Consider the following 19,711-nt stretch of genomic DNA (forward strand, 5'->3'; position numbering starts at 1 on the left):
AAGCTCCTGGACACTGGTCTTAATAAAGATATTTTTGATTTGATATTCTTTCTCACTTTGACCCTGAATCCCATTGATTCCTCCACAGTAACTACAATTGGCTTTCTCTTAGTCTCCTGCTGCCATTCCCTTGACTTTGAATGTTCTTCCCTTTTTTCTTTGTATACTTAGTTCTAACTAGCTTTTCAGCTCTCTCCTGATCATCACTTCCTCCAAGAAGTCTTCCCCACAACCTTCTTTTACTAGGGTAAATGTTGCTGCAATCAGATAACATTACACCATTGTACCATTGTTTCACAGTAGTGAATTTGCATTCCTTTGGGTGAATATTTGATTAATCTCTATATTTTATACTAAATGGCAATTACCAAGGTTCCCATTGATTCCACATTGCTAAATCCAATGGTAAATTCCCAGTTCTCATAGATCAAGAACACTTAACTCAGTTGAACATCACTGTCGTTTTGAAAATATTTTCTTCATTTATTTTCTTTTCTTCTTCTCTGAATCACTTGCATTTATCTCATTATGTGTGTGATCTCTTTAAGGGCTGAATACCTGAGAACTCAGTCCTGAGGTTTTTGTTTTCTACTCTAACTACACCCATGTCTTAGATAAGCTCATCCAATCTTATAGCTTTAAGTACTATCCATAGATAACAACTTCCAGATTTTTTATCTATGGTGTAGCACTTTCTCCTGAATTTCATATTCATATAGCCAATTTCTACTTGTCTTCTTTACTTGGATGCTTAAGAGGCATCTCCAACTTCACATATTTGAAACTGAGTTCCCATTATTTTACCATGTTCCTCCCACAGTCATCTCCATCTTGTAAATGTATCTGTCTTTCCAGTTTTTCAGGCAAAAACAAAAATAAGCAAATAAAACATGAAAATCATCATGCACTTCATCCTTTAGATCATGTCCCACTTCAGTCAGCAAATTCTACTAGATGTAATTTGCAAAGACCACTCTAATCACCTCCATTGCTATGACTCTAGTCCTGTCACTATGATCTGTCCCCTGACTTCTTGAAAAATCTTTCCAAGGGCAATCATTGCAGTCTATTTTCACCAGAGCATCCACACTGATCTTGTTACAATTACATCAGCACATGTCTCTCCTCTGCTCAAACTTCCAGTGGCTTTTCATCTCACTTGGAGCAAAACAAAAATCCTTATGACTTGGGTCCTCATTCTCTCTATGACCTTCTCTCTTATTTACTATTCTAAGCTCAGGTTTGTCTAGCCACACAGGGCTGTTGAATGCTCCTTGAATAAGCTAAGTATCTTACTGGCTGAAGTCCTTTGCTCTTGCTGATTCCTCCTGGAATGCTTCTCCCAGATATCCACACGGCTTGGTCCCTCAACATCAATTCTCTCCTCAAATGTCCCATTTTTCTGATCTCCCTGTTCAAAACTAGAACCACCTCTCTACTTTTCCAAGCATTCCTGTCTCATTCTTCTGCTTTATTGTTTCTTCAAAACACCTACCACATTGTAACACACTACAGTGTATAACTTACTTCTTTTTTCACTGATATATTTGCAGCCATCCCTGACAATGTTGAATGAAGGAATGAATAAATGAATGAATGAATGAGTGAATGAGTAAAAGTCCCATGAAGAAAAACTAAGGACTATATTTACCTCTTTTTCTCCCCATTATATCTTAGCACAGTAAACACATTCAATAAAAATTTATCAAATTAAGGAACATACTTGGTTTACTCTCTTTCCAAGGATCTTTGGTAAGATAAAGCATAAAAGAAATATCATTACCGAATTTTTTTCCATGCACATAGATCATTGGCATGGGCTCAGAACAAGGGCACCTTTTATTCATTACTAAATATCACGTTCCTGGCTCTGTGACTGTACCTTATTTATTTAATAAAGATTTACATCTAGATATTAGTTGGTTGTTTTAAAAGTACTTTCATATATTCTTTTGATCACTATAACTCTATGATGTAGGTAGTACTGATATGTTTACCCCTACTTTACTGCTATGAAGAGGAAATTAGTAGAATAGATACCAAAACCCAGGTACTCTGATAACCTCCAAAGCCTTTAACACTATACTTTGCTACTGATAAATATGTTGTATTACGCTGTCAGGTCAAAGGATTTTTTTCCATTGAAAACATATAACCATCACTCTATCTAACTTGAAATATAAAGTTGAAATTATTTTTAGTGTAATTTAGCTGTTAGCCTTATAGCACTTGTTTGCAAATGCCCCTACATGTCTAACTGTTACACACTGATCACTGTATTTCTCCTTATTATAGACTTTTTCTGTTTAGAAACCTGTAAGAAGCCACAAACCTTGGGATTTTAATTACAGCCCCTCTAAACCCCCACACAGGAGCTGTAGAATAAGTAAATACCAATTTTATTAACATAATAGAATGACATGAAACAACTGAATGAATGGAATCCCAGAAGATCCTGCCTTTTGGATAAGATGTGCTTTAGATAAAATAAAAAGTATTATAATAATTTATGACAGAAATGAGGATATAAACTTAAAGTAGCAATGTTTAAAATAATTTCTAATTGCTGTAGAAAGCTGTACTCTGTTTTGGTGGCAAATGAGTTATGTTTATCCACATGTCCACAGGAAAGCTCAAGACTGTATTTGTATTTCAAGAAGAAAGGAGAGAGGAGAAAATGAAGCTTCATTAAATCAGGTAAAAAATAATATTCTTTCAAATTTGCAAATAGAGTATCTAGAGTTATCTTTCCACCCTGATCCACACTAGTTTGTAATGTGTCACATGAAGAGGGACAGTTACACAGCAGCAAATACTGAGATACTCCACAGAGCAAATACAGTCAAAATCCCTGTAGACTGAGAAGTAAAAATCAGAAACCAGGTAAAATGAAGATGCAGTTTAAAAACTAGTAAAATTATCTACATTTTGACCCACTGACTCATCTTACGTAAAATTTTCATGAAAATACTTTTTAACCCTGTTACCCTCTCCTGAGTGAAATATTTTATATTAGTTATGCCTAAATCTTTTCTAGAATATTACTCATCTGATTGAAAAACTAATTACCTCCTCACTTTCCCAGGAAGGAATAAGTAAGGTTAACATATGGTGAATGAATGAGAAACCCAGAAGAAAAAATTAAAAAAAAAAAAAGAATGAGAAACAACAAAAGTGTACTGGGAGAATATTTTCTTCACCAATATACTCAACAATGTAGGTCCAATTTATTTGTTCCTGATAACAACTCATTACAATTTTACTTTACTTCCATACCTAGCCCCAGTCCTACCTGGGTGGATGGGACCTAGGTAAATGCATTTAAACAAATGATTAAGATTAAATGAATTGTAACATTGATCAACCTGGTATCTTTAGAGGCTTTAATAGATTAAAAGTTTGAACTCAGTAGTCACTATCTCAGATTTGGAATTGTTGCCCTGCCTCTTACTCATTTTGTTAACTTAAACAAATTTCTTAACACTTTGTGTCATTTTTCTCACTGAACAAAGGAAAATAATGGTCCCTATCTCAAATAGCTTTATGAGGACTAAATTAGAAAACGTACATAAAATGTTTAGTGTAATGTCTGGCATATAGTAAACATTCAAGAAATATTAGCTGTTATAATTATTATCTACTTTTTTAAAAGTTAGAAAATGGTTGCAGTAATAACATATGTTTAAAACATTATTGTACCATCATATATAGCAACGTCTTCAGCAATTCTCCTACAGAAGTGAGATAAACTAGAAGGTGGATTAAAAAAGCAATCTTAGGGCTTCCCTGGTGGTGCAGTGGTTGGGGGTCCTCCTGCCGATGCGGGGGACGTGGGTTCATGCCCCGGTCTGGGAGGATCCTGTGTGCCACGGAGCGGCTGGGCCTGTGAGTCATGGCCACTGAGCCTGCGTGTCCCGAGCCTGTGCTCCACAATGGGAGAGGTCACAACAGTGAGAGGCCCGCGTACCACAAAAAAAAAAAAAAAAAAAAAGAAAGCAATCTTAATGCTCAACATCACTAATTATTAGAGAAATGCAAATCAAAACTACAAAGAAGTATCACCTCACACCAGTCAGAATGGCCATCATTAAAAAGTTCACAGGGAGAGGGGGAAGATGGCGGAAGAGTAAGATCTGGAGATCACCTTCCTCCCCACAGATACATCAGAAATACATCTACACGTGGAGCAACTCCTACAGAACACCCACTGAATGCTGGCAGAAGACCTCAGACCTCCCAAAAGGCAAGAAACTCCCCACGTGCCTGGGTAGGGCAAAAGAATAAAGAGAGACAAAAGAATAGGGACGGAACCTGCACCAGTGGGAGGGAGCTGTGAAGGAGGAAAGGTTTCCACACACTAGGAAACCCCTTCGCGGAGACTGCGGTGGGCGGGCGGCGGGGGGGACGGCACGGAGGGGGAAGCTTCGGAGCCACGGAGGAGAGCACAGCAACAGGGGTGCGGAGGGCAAAGTGGAGAGATTCCCGCACAGAGGATCAGGTGTCAACCAGCACTCACCAGCCCGAGAGGCTTGTCTGCTCACCCGCCGGGGCGGGCGGGGCTGGGAGCTGAGGCTCTGGCTTCAGTGGATCAGTCAGATCGCAGGGAGAGGACTGGCTGCGTGAACACAGCCTGAAGGGGTTAGTGCACCACAGCTAGCTGGGAGGGAGTCCGGGAAAAAGTCTGGACCTGACGAAGAGGCAAGAGACTATTTCTTCCCTTTTTGTTTCCTGGTGCGCGAGGAGAAGGGATTAAGAGCACTGCTTAAAGGAGCTCCAGAGATGGGCGCGAGCCACGGCTATCAGCGCGGACCCCAGAGAGGGGCATGAGATGCTAAGGCATGCTGCCACCACCAAGAAGCCCGTGTGTGAGCACAGGTCACTATCCACACCTCCCCTCCCGAAGCCTGTGCAGCCCGCCCCTGCCAGGGTCCCGTGATCCAGGGACAACTTCCCCAGGAGAACACACGGTGTGCCTCAGGCTGGTGCAACGTCACGCTGGCCTCTGCCGCTGCAGGCTCGCCCTGCACCGCGCTTGAGTGAGCCAGAGCCTGCTAATCAGCTGCTCCTTTAACCCCATCGTGTCTGAGAGAAGAACAGATGCCCTCCGGCAACCTACACGCAGAGGCGGGGCCAAATCCAAAGCTGAACCCCGGGAGCTGTGCAAACGAAGAGAAAGGGAAATCTCTCCCAGCAGCCTCAGGAGAAGCAGATTAAATCTCCACAATCAACTTGATGTACCCTGCATCGGTGGAATACCTGAACAGACAACGAAACATCCCGAACTGAGGAGGTGGACTTTGAGAGCAAGATATATTTTTTTCCCCTTTTGCTATTTTTGTGAGTGTGTATGTGTATGCTTCTGTGTGAGATTTTGTCTGTATAGCTTTGCTTTCACCATTTGTCCTAGGGTTCTGTCTGTACGGTTTTTTGTTTGTTTTTGTATTCTTTTTACTTAAAAAATTTTTTTCTCTTAATAATTATTTTTTATTTTAATAACTTTACTTTATCTTACTTTATTTTTTTAAATTGTATCCTCTTCCTTCCTTCCTTCCTTCCTTCCTTCCTTCCTTTTTTCTCCCTTTTATTCTGAGCCCTGTGGATGAAAGGCTCTTGGTGCTGCAGTCAGGAGTCAGTACTGTCCCTCTGACATGGGAGAGCCAACTTCAGGACTCTGGTCCACAAAAGACCCCCCAGCTCCATGTAATATCAAATGGTGAAAGCTCTCCCAGAGATCTCCATCTCAACGCTATGACCCAGCTCCACTCAACAACCAGAAAGGTACAGTGCTGGACACCCTATGCCAAACAACTAGCAAGACAGGAACAAAACCCATTGTGTTGTGTTAGCAGAGAGGCTGCCTAAAATCATAATAAGGCCACAGACACCCCAAAACACACCACCAGATGTGGACCAGCCCACCAGAAAGACAAGATCCAGCCTCATCCACCAGAACACAGGCACTAGTCCCCTCCACCAGGAAGCCTACACAACCCAATGAACCAACTTTAGCCACTGGAGACAGACACCAAAAACAATGGGAACTACGAACCTGCAGCCTGCATAAAGGAGACCCCAAACACAGTATGTTAAGCAAAATGGGAAGACAGAAAAACACACAGCAGATGAAGGAGCAAGATAAAAACCCACCAGACCTAAAAAATGAAGAGGAAATAGGCTGTCTACCTGAAAAAGAATTCAGAATAATGATAGTAAAGATGATCCAAAATCTTGGAAATAGAATAGAGGAAATACAAGAAACATTTAACAAGGACCTAGAAGAACTAAAAAGGAAACAAGCAATGATGAACAACACAATAAATGAAATTAAAAATACTCTAGAAGGGATCAACAGCAGAATAACTGAGGCAGAAGAACGGATAAGTGACCTGGAAGATAAAATAGTGGAAATAACTACTGCAGAGCAGAATAAAGAAAAAAGAATGAAAAGAACTGAGGAGAGTCTCAGAGACCTCTGGGAGAACATTAAATGCACCAACATTCGAATTATAGGGGTCCCAGAAAAAGAAGAGTAAAAGAAAGGGACTGAGAAAACATTTAAAGAGATTATAGTTGAAAACTTCCCTAATATGGGAAAGGAAATAGTTAATCAAGTCCAGGAAGCACACAGACTCCCATACAGGATAAATCCAAGGAGAAAAACGCCAGGACACATAATAATCAAACTATCAAAAATTAAATACAATGAAAATATATTAAAAGCAGCAAGGGAAAACCAACAAATAACACACAAGGGAATCCGCATAAAGTTAACAGCTGATCTTTCAGCAGAAACTCTGCAAGCCAGAAGGGAGTGGCAGGACATATTTAAAGTGATGAAAGAGAAAAACCTACAACCAAGATTTCTCTACCCAGAAAGGATCTCATTCAGATTTGATGGAGAAATTAAAACCTTTACAGACAAGCAAAAGCTGAGAGAGTTCAGCACCACCAAAACAGCTTTACAACAAATGCTAAAGGAATTTCTCTAGGCAAGATACACAAGAGAAGGAAAAGACACACAATAACAAACCCAAAACAATTAAGAAAACAGGAATAGGAATATATATATCTATAATTACCTTAAATGTAAATGGATTAAATGCTCCCACCAAAAGACACAGACTGGCTGAATGGATAAAAAAACAACACTCTGGATGGATTAACTGCTCCCACCAAAAGACACAGCCTGGCTGAATGGATAAAAAAACAACACCCAATATGCTGTCTACAAGAGACCCACTTCAGACCTAGGGACACATACAGACTGAAAGTGAGGGAATGGAAAAAGATATTTCATGCAAATGGAAATCAGAAGAAATCTGGAGTAGCAATTCTCATATCAGACAAAATGGACTTTAAAACAAAGACTATTACAAGAGACAAAGAAGGACACTACATAATGATCAAGGGATCGATCCAAGAAGAAGATATAACAATTGTAAATATTTATGCACCCAACATAGGAGCACCTCAATACATAAGGAAAATACTAACAGCCATAAAAGGGGAAATCGACAGTAACATATTCACAGTAGGGGACTTTAACACCCCACTTTCACTAATGGACAGATCATCCAAAATGAAAATAAATAAGAAAGCAAAAGCTTTAAATGATACATTAAACAAGATGGACTTAATTGATATTTATAGGACATTCCATCCAAAAACAACAGAATACACATTTTTCTCAAGTGCTCATGGAACATTCTCCAGGATAGATCATATCTGAGTCACAAATCAAGCCTTGGTAAATTTAAGAAAATTGAAATTGTATCAAGTATCTTTTCTGACCACAATGCTATGAGACTAGATATCAATTACAGGAAAAGATCTGTAAAAAATACAAACACATGGAGGCTAAACAATACACTACCTAATAATGAAGTGATCACTGAAGAAATAAAGAAGAAATCAAAACATACCTAGAAATTAATGACAATGGAGACATGGTGACCCAAAACCGATGGGATGCAGCTAAAACAGTTCTAAGAGGGAAGTTTATGGCAATACAATCCTACCTTAAGAAACAGAAGACATCTCGAATAAACAACCTAACCTTGCACCTAACGCAATTAGAGAAAGAAGAACAAAAAACCCAAAGTTAGCAGAAGGAAAGAAATCATAAAGATCAGATCAGAAATAAATGAAAAAGAAGTGAAGGAAATGATAGCAAAGATCAATAAAAATAAAAGCTGGTTCTTTGAGAAGATAAACAAAATTGATAAGCCATTAGCCAGACTCATCAAGGAAAAAAGGGAGAAGACTCAAATAACTAGAATTAGAAATGGAAAAGGACAAGTAACTACTGACACTGCAGAAATACAAAAGATCATGAGAAATTACTACAAGCAACCCTATGCCAATAAAATGGACAATCTGGAAGAAATGGACAAATTCTTAGAAATGCACAACCTGCCAAGACTGAATCAGGAAGAAATAGGAAATATGAACAGACCAATCACAAGCACTGAAATTGAAACTGTGATTAAAAATATTCCAACAAGCAAAAGCCCAGCACCAGATGGCTTCACAGGCGAATTCTATCAAACATTTAGAGAGGAGCTAACACCTATCCTTCTCAAACTCTTCCAAAATATAGCAGAGGGAGGAACACTCCCAAACTCATTCTACGAGGCCACCATCGCCCTTATACCAAAAGCAGACAAACATGTCACAAAGAAAGAAAACTACAGGCCAAGATCACTGATGAAAATAGATGCAAAAATCCTCAACAAAATACTAGCAAACAGAATCCAACAGTACATTAAAAGGATCATACACCATGATCAAGTAGGGTTTATTCCAGGAATGCAAGGATTCTACCATATACGCAAATCAATCAACATGACACACCATATTAACAAATTGAAGGGAAAAGCTATATGATCATCTCAATACATGCAGAGAAAGCTTCTGACAAAATTCAACACCCATTTATGATAAAAACCCTGCAGAAAGCAGGCACAGAGGGAACGTTCCTAAACATAATAAAGGCAATATATGACAAACCCACAGCCAACATCATCCTCAATGGTGAAAAACAGAAAGCATTTCCACTAAGGTCAGAAACAAGACAAGGTTGCCCACTCTCACCACTCTTATTCAACATAGTTTTGGAAGTTTTAGCCACAGCAATCAGAGAAGAAAAGGAAATAAAAGGAATCCAAATCAGAAAAGAAGAAGTAATGCTGTCACTGTTTGCAGATGACATGATACTATACATAGAGAATCCTAAAGATGCTACAGAAATCTACTAGAGCTAATCAATGAATTTGGTAAAGTAGCAGGATACAAAATGAATGCACAGAAATCTCTGGCATTCCTATATACTAATGATGAAAAATGTGAAAGTGAAATCAAGGAAACACTCCCATTTACCATCGCAACAAAAAGAATAAAATATCTAGGAATAAACCTGCCTAAGGAGACAAAACACCTGTATGCAGAAGATTATAAGACACTGATGAAAGAAACTAAAGATGATACAAATAGATGGAGAGATATACCATGTTCTTGGATTGGAAGAAGCAACATTGTGAAAATGACTCTACTACCCAAAGCAATCTATAGATTCAATGCACTCCCTATCAAACTACCACTGGCATTTTTCACAGAACTAGAACAAAAAAAATCACAATTTGTATGGAAACACAAAAGACCTCGAATCGCCAAAACAATCTTGAGAATGAAAAATGGAGTTGGAGGAATCAGGTTCCCTGACTTCAGACTATACTACAAAGCTACAGTAATCAAAACAATATGGTACTGGCAGAAAACCAGAAATATAGATCAATGGAATAGGATAGAAAACCCAGAGGTAACCCCACACACATATGGTCACCTTATCTTTTATAAGGGAGGCAGGAATGTACAGTGGAGAAAGGACAGCCACTTCAATAAGTGGTGCTGGGAAAACTGAACAGGTATATGTAAAAGTATGAGATTAGGACACTCCCTAACACCATACACAAAAATAAGCTCAAATGGATTAAAGACCTAAATGTACAGTCAGAAACTATCAAATTAGAGGAAAACATAGGCAGAACACTCTATGACATAAATCACAGCAAGATCCTTTTTGACCCACCTAGTAGAGAAATGGATATAAAAACAAAAATAAACAAATGAGACCTAATGAAACTTAAAAGCTTTTGCACAGCAAAGGAAACCACAAATAAGACCAAAAGATAACCCTCAGAATGGGAGAAAATATCTGCAAATGAAGCAGCTGACAAAGGATTAATCTCAAAAATTTACAAGCAGCTCATGCAGCTCAATAACAAAAAAACAAACAACCCAATCCAAAAATGGGCAGAAGATCTAAATAGACATTTCTCCAAAGAAGATATACAGATTGCCAACAAACACATGAAAGAATGCTCAACATCATTAATCATTAGAGAAATGCAAATCAAAACTACAATGAGATGTCATTTCACAGTGGTCAGAATGGCCATCATCAAAAAATCTAGAAACAATAAATGTTGGAGAGGGTGTGGAGAAAAGGGAACACTCTTGCACTGCTGGTGGGAATGTGAATTTGTACAGCCACTATGGAGAACAGTATGGAGGTTCCTTAAAAAACTACAAATATAACTACCATATGACCCAGCCATCCCACTACTGGGCATATACCCTGAGAAAACCATAATTCAAAAAGAGTCATGTACCAAAATGTTCATTGCAGCTCTGTTTACAACAGCCAGGAGATGGACGAAACCTAAGTGTCCATCATCGTATTAGTGGATAAAGAAGATGTGGCACATATATACAATGGAATATTACCCAGCCATAAAAAGAAACGAAATTGAGTTATTTGTAGTGAGGTGGATGGACCTATAGTCTGTCATACAGAGTTAAGTAAGTCTGAAAGAGAAAGACAAATACCGTATGGTAACACATATATATGGAATCTAAGAAAAAAAAATGTCATGAAGAACCTAGGGGTAAGACAGGAATAAAGACACAGACCTACTAGATAATGGACTTGAGGATATGGGGAGGGGGAAGGCTAAGCTGTGACAGAGAGAGTGGCATGGACATATATACACTACCAAACGTAAAACAGATAGCTAGTGGGAAGCAGCCGCATAGCGCACGGAGATCAGCTCGGTGCTTTGTGACCACCTAGAGGGGTGGGATAGGCAGGGTGGGAGGGAGGGAGACGCAAGAGGGAAGTGATATTGGAGCATATGTATAATTGATTCACTTTTTATAAAGCAGAAACTAACACACCATTGTAAAGCAATTATTCTCCAATAAAGTTGTTAAAAAAAAAAGTTCACAAATAACAAATGTTGTAGAGGGCTGGAGAAAAGGAAACCCTCATATACTGTTGATGGGAATGTAAACTGGTGCAGCCACTATGAAGAATAGTATGGAGGTTCCTCAAAAAACTAAAGATACAGTTGCCATATGATCCTGCAATCCCACTCCTGTGCATATATCTGGAGAAAGCGCTAATTCAAAAAGATACATGCACTCCAGTGTTCACTGCAGCACTATTTACAATAGCCAAGACATGGAAACAACCTAAAATGTCCACTGACAGATGAATGGATAAAGAAGATGTGGTGCACACACACACACACACACACAATGGAATACTACTCAGCCATAAAAAAGAATGAAATAATGCCATTTGCAGCAGCATGGATGAACCTAGACATTATCATAATAAGTGAAGTAAGCAAGAAAGAGAAAGACAAATACCATATGATATCACTATATGTGGAATCTAAAATATGGCACAAATGCACTTATCTACAAGACAGAAACAGACTCTCAGACGTAGAGAACAGACTTGTGGTTGCCAAGGGGGAAGGGGGGTGGGGGAGAAATTGACTGGGAGTTTGGGTTAGCAGATGCAAACTATTATATATAGATTGAATAAAAAACAAGGTCCTACTGTATGGCACAGGTAACTATATTCAATATCCTGTGATAAACCATAATGTAAAAGAATATGAAAAAGAATGTATATAGGGCTTCCCTGGTGGCGCAGTGGTTGAGAGTCCACCTGCCGATGCAGGGGGCACGGGTTCGTGCTGCAGTTTGTGAAGATCCCACATGCCGTGGAGTGGTTGGGCCCGTGAGACATGACCGCTGAGCCTGCGCATCCGAAGCCTGTGCTCCGCAACGGGAGAGGCCGCAACAGTGAGAGGCCAGCATACCGCAAAACAAAACAAAACAAAACAAAACAAACAAAAACAAAAAAGAATGTATATATATGTATAACTGAATCACTTTGCTATACAGTGGGAATCAACACAACATTGTGAATCAACTATACTTCAATAAAATAAATTTAAAAAAAAAAGAAAATAATCTCAATCTTCTAAAATGTACCACCTCAGGGCCTTTCACCTAGAACCCTTAGTGAATATGTTATAGAAACACACCATGCTTTTAAATTTCCTTACGTATTTCTAACATTCCCAACATATTTCCTCAGATGAGCCTAATGTGGGATAAACAAACATAAGCTCCAATAATTGTCTCAAGTTATTTTTGATGAAGATTTTATAGCTATTATGCAAGAGTCTGAATAATTCCTTACATTTTTAAAATTAAAATCCAAATATAGCTTCAAGAAAAGGAGTTAAGGGATGTGTTCCACAAAAGTTATATATAGCCTTATTCCTCAATTTCTTCACTGATAATAAAAACAAGTAATTTTTACATTTTAAGTACTATATAAACCTCTGTCTGACACAGTTTTTGTAATTTTTCTCTTTCTTTTGATATTGAGTTGAAATTCTTTAATGATACCATTTATACACTTTGGATTTTAATATTTAAATGTGAAGAAAGAAAAAATACATATATCTAGTGGATCCCTCACATTAAATTATATGTGTTTATTTTAATGTTATAATAAATATAAACATATGAATGCTACCATGAAGATGAAATACAGTTCATACTCATAGAGAAGTTTTAGTTCTGGGACTTGTCTTTAACTACATGATTTTTCATTTTATTTTCTACAGACATTATTTAAATAATAGTAATGATGATAATAACAATAATAATATATAAAATTTACTGAGTGTTTACTATGTGCCATCCCTTAGGTTAATATCCTTTTATACATTGTTACATATAAATGTCACTACAGCTGAATGTTGAGTGAACATAATCAAATTATCCAGGTGTTCAAATCAAGTAAGTTGAAAAACCAGAATATGACCCATGCAGTTCTGACTACAGAATGGAGCTTCTTAATATACAGTGTATATTATATAGTATAAACTGAAACATAGGTGCCCCACTTAAGATAAAATCTCAGAATAGTTTGAAGCAATGCCTCAATTTCAATCTCTTATGTGCCTTTCAATTCACCCTTAAAAGATGTAATGTGATGGGAAACCTGGTATGCTAAATTTCATATTTTGGTTGAACAGCAGACTTTTAATATTTATACCTAAATAAATAATGTATTTAATAATATTATGTATGACTATTACTTAAATACAGTAAACTGAAATATTGATTCTTCTCATACCACATATATCTCAGTTTAGACTGCTGAGTGTCCTGCATTATCTTTAAATTCTTATATAATGTCAGAATAATTGTGTTAATTTTTACTTGAGCACTAAATTATGATTATCTGATTGAAAGGAATAGCTAAAGGCTGGTATTCTAGAAATGGCATAAAATGTTATCCCTATTATAGTTGTCAAATTTTGAATAAAAAATAAAGCCTACAAATCAGATTGAACAATAAAAATATATTTACTGCATTAAAACTATTTAGAAATTGTGTATGATTCTGGAACAATATTAATCAGTAAGATACATTTAGTCTATACATCTGTAATAGAGTGAAATAAAATCACTTTATACAAAGAAATTTTAGGAATACTCTGTTACCTTTTTCTCTATCTCTAAGTGGCAAAGCATTGATGATCTTATTGATATTTGAATGTAGGATAGATTATAGAGTGTAGATATATGAATTCACTGTGTTATATGAAGGTAGGATAGATTGTAGAGTGTTGAGAATTCAATCAGAAGACAAGTTAGAACTACTCCAGGCAAGTTCTGAGGAATGAGTGATTTTGAAGAAGAGGGATATATGGAAATGCTTCTATTCCCATAGTAAAATTAGGACATAATTAGGACAATAATTTTATTCCCATAAAATTAGGACAATTTGATAACTGACTGGTTATGGGTGCCATTAAGATGGAGGAGTTAAAGATATTTTCAATCTTTTAAACTAAGAAATTAGGTAAATATTTGTTCAAGAGAAGACATAACAAACCCTGAGAGCTCAGATTTACAAAGAAAAATATGAGTTTCAGTTTTTAATATTCAGTTAGAAATTCAGTTCAGCAGGGTGCCAGGAATATCAGATATGAGCCTAGTAGTAAGAGCAAGTCTAGAAAAGTCATAACTGAATGAACTCAGAAAAGTTTAGAGAAAAAAAACAATTATATTAATCAGTTCTGTTTTTGATTACAAGCAAGAGAAACCTATCTAGAAAGCTTAATGAAAAGACAGCTTTGTCAGAGACCCAAAGGGCAAGCATATAACAGAACCTTCTATTAGAACAAGGGACTTAAGCACCATGAGGGCACTCTCTTAACCTCTTACTCTTTTACATTCCTGCTCATTCTTCTCTTATTTCTCAGTCTTAATTCATCATCCTACTCAGTCTACATACGAAATTCACAGCCACGAAATTTATTTCCCATCTCTCCTCCTTCCTGTTGCTCCTTTCTCTCTTCTCAGTTCTAAGTTTCTAGGGGAGGAATTTGATCGAATCATTTGTCTTTCTCTTAACATTCAATAACGGTGAGGGAGGTTCGTTATGGGTACTCAATAGTGCACAAAATGGCTGCTTTTAAAATTTTGTAGGAAGTGAAGGTCATCTCTCAAAAAAGGAAGTGGAGAACTGAAACACTGTGAGAAGTGATCTCTTTAGGGATCAAAGATTAACCTGAATGAAACCTATATTCCAGAACAAGATAGAAGAGGAGAGGGAAAGAAAGAGGCAAAGAGGAGTTAAAAGAAAATGAAACCTGTAACAGAGACACTGAAACAAGGGAAGTGGAAAAATCAAAAGAAACATTATATTCAGCAGAAAAACGAGTAATTTGAGGATTGGGGAACCACCATTTGATTTGACCACTGAAGAATAACTGGCAAACTTCAGAATGACAGTTTCTACAAAATAAGGAATGAGTTGCTACATGATTTGATGAAATTCAAATAGTACATGTTTATATATTGCCCTTGGACACTGGTGTAAAAATATTTTTTAAAAAAGAGAGGGAGAAAATTAGGGTAATTTTCTATGCCATTACTAGTAACTGCTAACTAACTCCTATAGAATCCTTTTAATCTAAGCACTCACAAATTGTTTAAGAGTTTAATAATTTTACTGGGAAGGTAATGTCAAATTTACCAGTTTATGGTTTCTCGAATGTAATCCTTTCTCCTTAACAAATATCACAGCACATACCTCTCTCCAATATTGCAGAAGCTCCCCACATTTGCATGATTCCATGAGAATAAATGAATGAGCTGTTATCCTCTACAAAACTTCCCCGGGTTCCCTGGGATGTACTTTATTTGGGCCAGGAGAATTAGTATTTTTAAGCAATCTGCTCTTATATTATCTTGGGTTGTATTTTCCTCTTACCCACATTTTCTTTTTCATTTTTTTTTTCCTGTTTGAAGACCATTTGCCTTGACATAGAAATTGGACAATAAAAGCATTGGGTACTTCTCTCTATTATCTACATAATACATATCTGTCTCAGTCATTAGAAATAAAATTTCAATTTCTACTTGAGGCATAGCTGATTTTAGAAAGTGTCATTTCTTGTCTCTATAACACCTTGTAGATGCAAAAATACAGGCATAGGGTGAACTGTGTCCTAAAGCCCCCTGCAGGCTTGTACACAAGTGAAAAAAAAAAGAGATTCAAATAAAATGAATAGGTGTGGAACAACAGGGATGGCAACGTGGGCATCCTAAATCGGACACATAAACATGTTTGTATTGCAAAATCCTAGTCAGCTTGAGTCCTGATGTCACTTTGCAGACACCTATAATATAATGTACGGCTGTAATCCTTCAGTGGTGAATTGGTTTCCTGTACTAATACTTTGTAACCTGTATATTGTAATTTGAATTATTGTCCATCATTTTTATATCATTTTTATATCAATAAAAAATGTCCATCATTTTAATATCAATTTTTATATCATTTTATATCATTTTTATTCTTGTCCATCAAGAATTATAAAGTGAACACAGATGTGATAATTATGAGAGGTTTTATGTAATCAAATGCAGTAATGACTCATGATCACTCCATGATCAAATTTAACTTCCTCCACTCTCATAAAACACAGGCCTTCTTCTTTTAAAAGGTGACCTCACTATATGAAATAAACTATATTCATTCCTGCTTCTATACCTTTACTTATGCTTTCAAATTGCTTTTTCTATGTACTACTTTTTTCTATATATACTACCCATCCTTCAACAATCAGTTCAAGCCCCACCTGCCACATAAAGCATTCTCTGAGAACAAGGACTCCAACCTCAATATGTAAATCTTGCTAACTCCCTTTACACTCAAGTTCTATATCCCACAATTAACACATTATTTGTACATTGTTCTTAAGTCTTCATTCCTAAAACTGTACATTTAATCTTTTATTATGTAAATATATTTCATAAATATATACTCATTGTCAAGTAATTTCTTAATTGTTTCATGAGTGTATTACTTTTATCCACAGACAGAAAATTACTGTGGCAAGAATTGGCTAATTCTAGCACACTTATTGAAAAAGAGACTAGGCTAAGTATGAAGGATTAAACAAAGGGTAACAAGAAATTTTCCATCTCATCTTTTATATTTTTAGTGTTTTATAAAACAAATACATTCCTAGGAAAATAGTAGTTGCACACTAAATGCTTAGCCTTATAAATAGGGATCAGTTAACACTCCAAACATAAATCTATGTATAGTGTTAAAACTAGCTGTAAAACTACAACCTGGGGGAGGGCAGGGCTGGAGGGGAAGGAATAATAGAGAAGGGTGGCCTTGTGGTAGAACTGAATATGAGAAATGGAGAAAGACAAAACCACCTGGTTATTTCTCCTGAGCACACAGATGAAGAAATTAGGCAGGGCAATAGTGAATAATGAAGATGAAGAGTCAGAAATTCTCCACAAAGAAGAGGCCCATTTGTGAGAAGCAAAATGAAGTTAGCATTGTTTAAAATGCTAGTAGCAGCAGGAAGATTACTTGTTGTTTTACATATTTTACTTAACCCTCACAACAACCTTTTGAATTATTTATTGTTTTTCACACTCTGTAGATGAGGAAACTGAAGGTAACAGATATATGACCAATAAGGTTATTACAGTGTTGCTGTATAAAAATAAATGAAAGAGAAAAATATGTATATATATTTGCTATATAAGGAGAAAACATTTTAAAAATATATAGATTGTTCTAGAGAACATGAAATTGAAACACATAAACTATAAACCTATGACACTATCATAGATGTCATACACACACACACACACACACACACACACACACGTTTGAATTCTTTTAAAAACCATAAAGACTTTGACACATCAAGCCAAAAGTCTTTTTCTTTCAGGGAGACATTCTGGCCTTAGACAAGCACATCCTTTCTCATGAAAATGTATTTTCAGGATTCTAGCAAATGAAACTTAATACAACTAGGAAATGGATAAAAAAAAGCCATAAATAGAAAACTGGAGTTTAATAAAGGATAAAATTTTCTTTTCACATAATTCTATGAAGGCATGTTCAATTTTCAGACTTTCCATCAGCTTTATTTTATGCTGTATTTTTTTTCTAGTTCACAGTTTTATCAAGGAAACTGAGGTCAACAGGCAAAATGTTAAGCATAAAAGCACTTTATTCCACTTGGAATAAAGTGGGAAATAAAACAAGAAAATAAACTCACAAATAATCATGGAAACACAGACATATATCAGAAACTGAATAATTAAAATGATATAACTTGTATTTGTAGAAATTTACAACTAATATCTACACAATGAACAGGTATTATCACGAACAGAACTAGCGCTATCATTTAAGAGGATGCACAAGACTAAGCAGAAAACAATCATGGTAAATCATGCAGAATGCACAATAGCTCACCTTTAACTTTATTCTTTGAAGCAGCCGCTGGTACCAAGATTGCACAAGAAGAAGAGAACAAACATATTAGATTATTAGGCAGAGTCTCTAAAAGGGATATGTTATCACTATGAAAGTCTAAAATGATACGTTTATGATTACACCAACAATGCACTTTAGATGAATAGGACTTGTAACAAAGAAAATGACAATTGGTTATATTTTGTTAGTATATGATTAAAGTCCTTGAAAAAGAAAGAGTAAAACAGATAGGAGCCACAGAGTGCAAATACCAAACACCACAAGGCACAAAATTCTTTTTAAGAACGGTGTATCTTTCTTTCTCTTTGTCTTTTTTAACTCTAAAGTTTAGCTAATAATTCAATTAAAAATACTAATATATAGTTTAAATATATTTCATTTTATTTAACAATTAAAATGTAATCCATACGTTTGGATAAATCACAAGGGCCATTCACTTGTATTTACTGAGTGCTTACTTAAATGCCAGAGAGAGTTGAGAGTACTTTCCATACATCTTCCACTTAACCACCTCAAGAAGTAAGTTTTATTATCACTGCCTCACAGATGTGAAAACTGGAACTTAGAAAAGTTACATTACTTGCTGACTATGGGACAGCTGGAAATAAGCAAATTTGGGATTTGATCCTAGGTGTGCCTGAACCTAAAATCTGTGCTCTAAGATACTACCTTACACTATTGGGATTTATGGCACCGCGTCACCAACTGGATTTCAAATATCAGGTCTATAAAGCCAAATCAAAATTGCATGATTCATTAAACTTCAGCTATTTGGTACTTGGTTGATCACATAGCTTTGAAACTAGAAAACTCCATTACTTTAAATGGCATTATTTTCATTAAGAAGTAGAAATTTAAGTTTATTATATCTATTGGTAAACACTTTGGGGCAGAAGTAAACTGAATGAGGAAACTAGAACAGTCCTGACAGGAGAATTCTTTACTCAAAGGAAAACTTCTAGACAAAATGCACAATTAGATGCCCCAAACATTTTGAAGTAATATGTTCTATTTTGATTTAAATATTTAAAAAGGAAGACTGACAGAGGAAGGTGTGCTTTTTCATTCTCTAAATGATGTCAAAGATGAAGTGGTCCATCCCCTAACTGGGAAATAGGCAGTCTCTAGCCTGCATACTGACCCCAGTGAAGTTTAATTTAGGTTTTAGACTGAGTGCTTATGAACTGAAAATGGAAACTTTTAATTTACACTTTCTTCTGATTCAAGTTATTTAGAGCTAAAGAAAAATTTCTAGCAAGTCTAGATACATGCCAGACTACTCATACAGAATTTCATTTTTATCCACAATCACAAACATTATCTTTTATTTATCTTCTGCTAGCTCATAAAAAATGTACATTATATTTTTTAAATAATACATTTTTTCACATAAAAACATACTAAGTAAAAGCAAAATTATTTCAGGAAACCTTGTTTAAGTCCTTACAAAAACCCATTCAAACTCTGTTTATTCCACAGCTTTAAAATGAAGGTAAGTGGTTGGAGAGGGAG

The 19,711-nt window shown here is 36.2% G+C and overlaps 1 protein-coding gene across 7 annotated transcripts in view; it reads right to left on the reverse strand.

Moving 5' to 3' along the window:
• The window catches only part of CADM2 (cell adhesion molecule 2), a 1,061,913-nt gene that overhangs the window by 299,955 nt on the left and 742,247 nt on the right, over window positions 1-19,711 (reverse strand). For 5 of the 7 annotated variants that reach the window (XM_082654786.1, XM_082654788.1, XM_082654787.1 and 2 more), the window contains exon 2: window positions 18,179-18,205. The exons of the other annotated variants lie outside the window; for them this stretch is intronic. In XM_082654786.1, the coding sequence (XP_082510912.1) occupies window positions 18,179-18,205 (27 nt within the window). The remainder of the gene's footprint in view (window positions 1-18,178; window positions 18,206-19,711) is intronic. 7 annotated transcript variants of the gene reach the window in all.

The sequence above is a fragment of the Grampus griseus genome (genome assembly GCF_964374135.1).
Source record: "Grampus griseus genome assembly, chromosome: 5".
Lineage (NCBI taxonomy): Eukaryota > Metazoa > Chordata > Mammalia > Artiodactyla > Delphinidae > Grampus > Grampus griseus.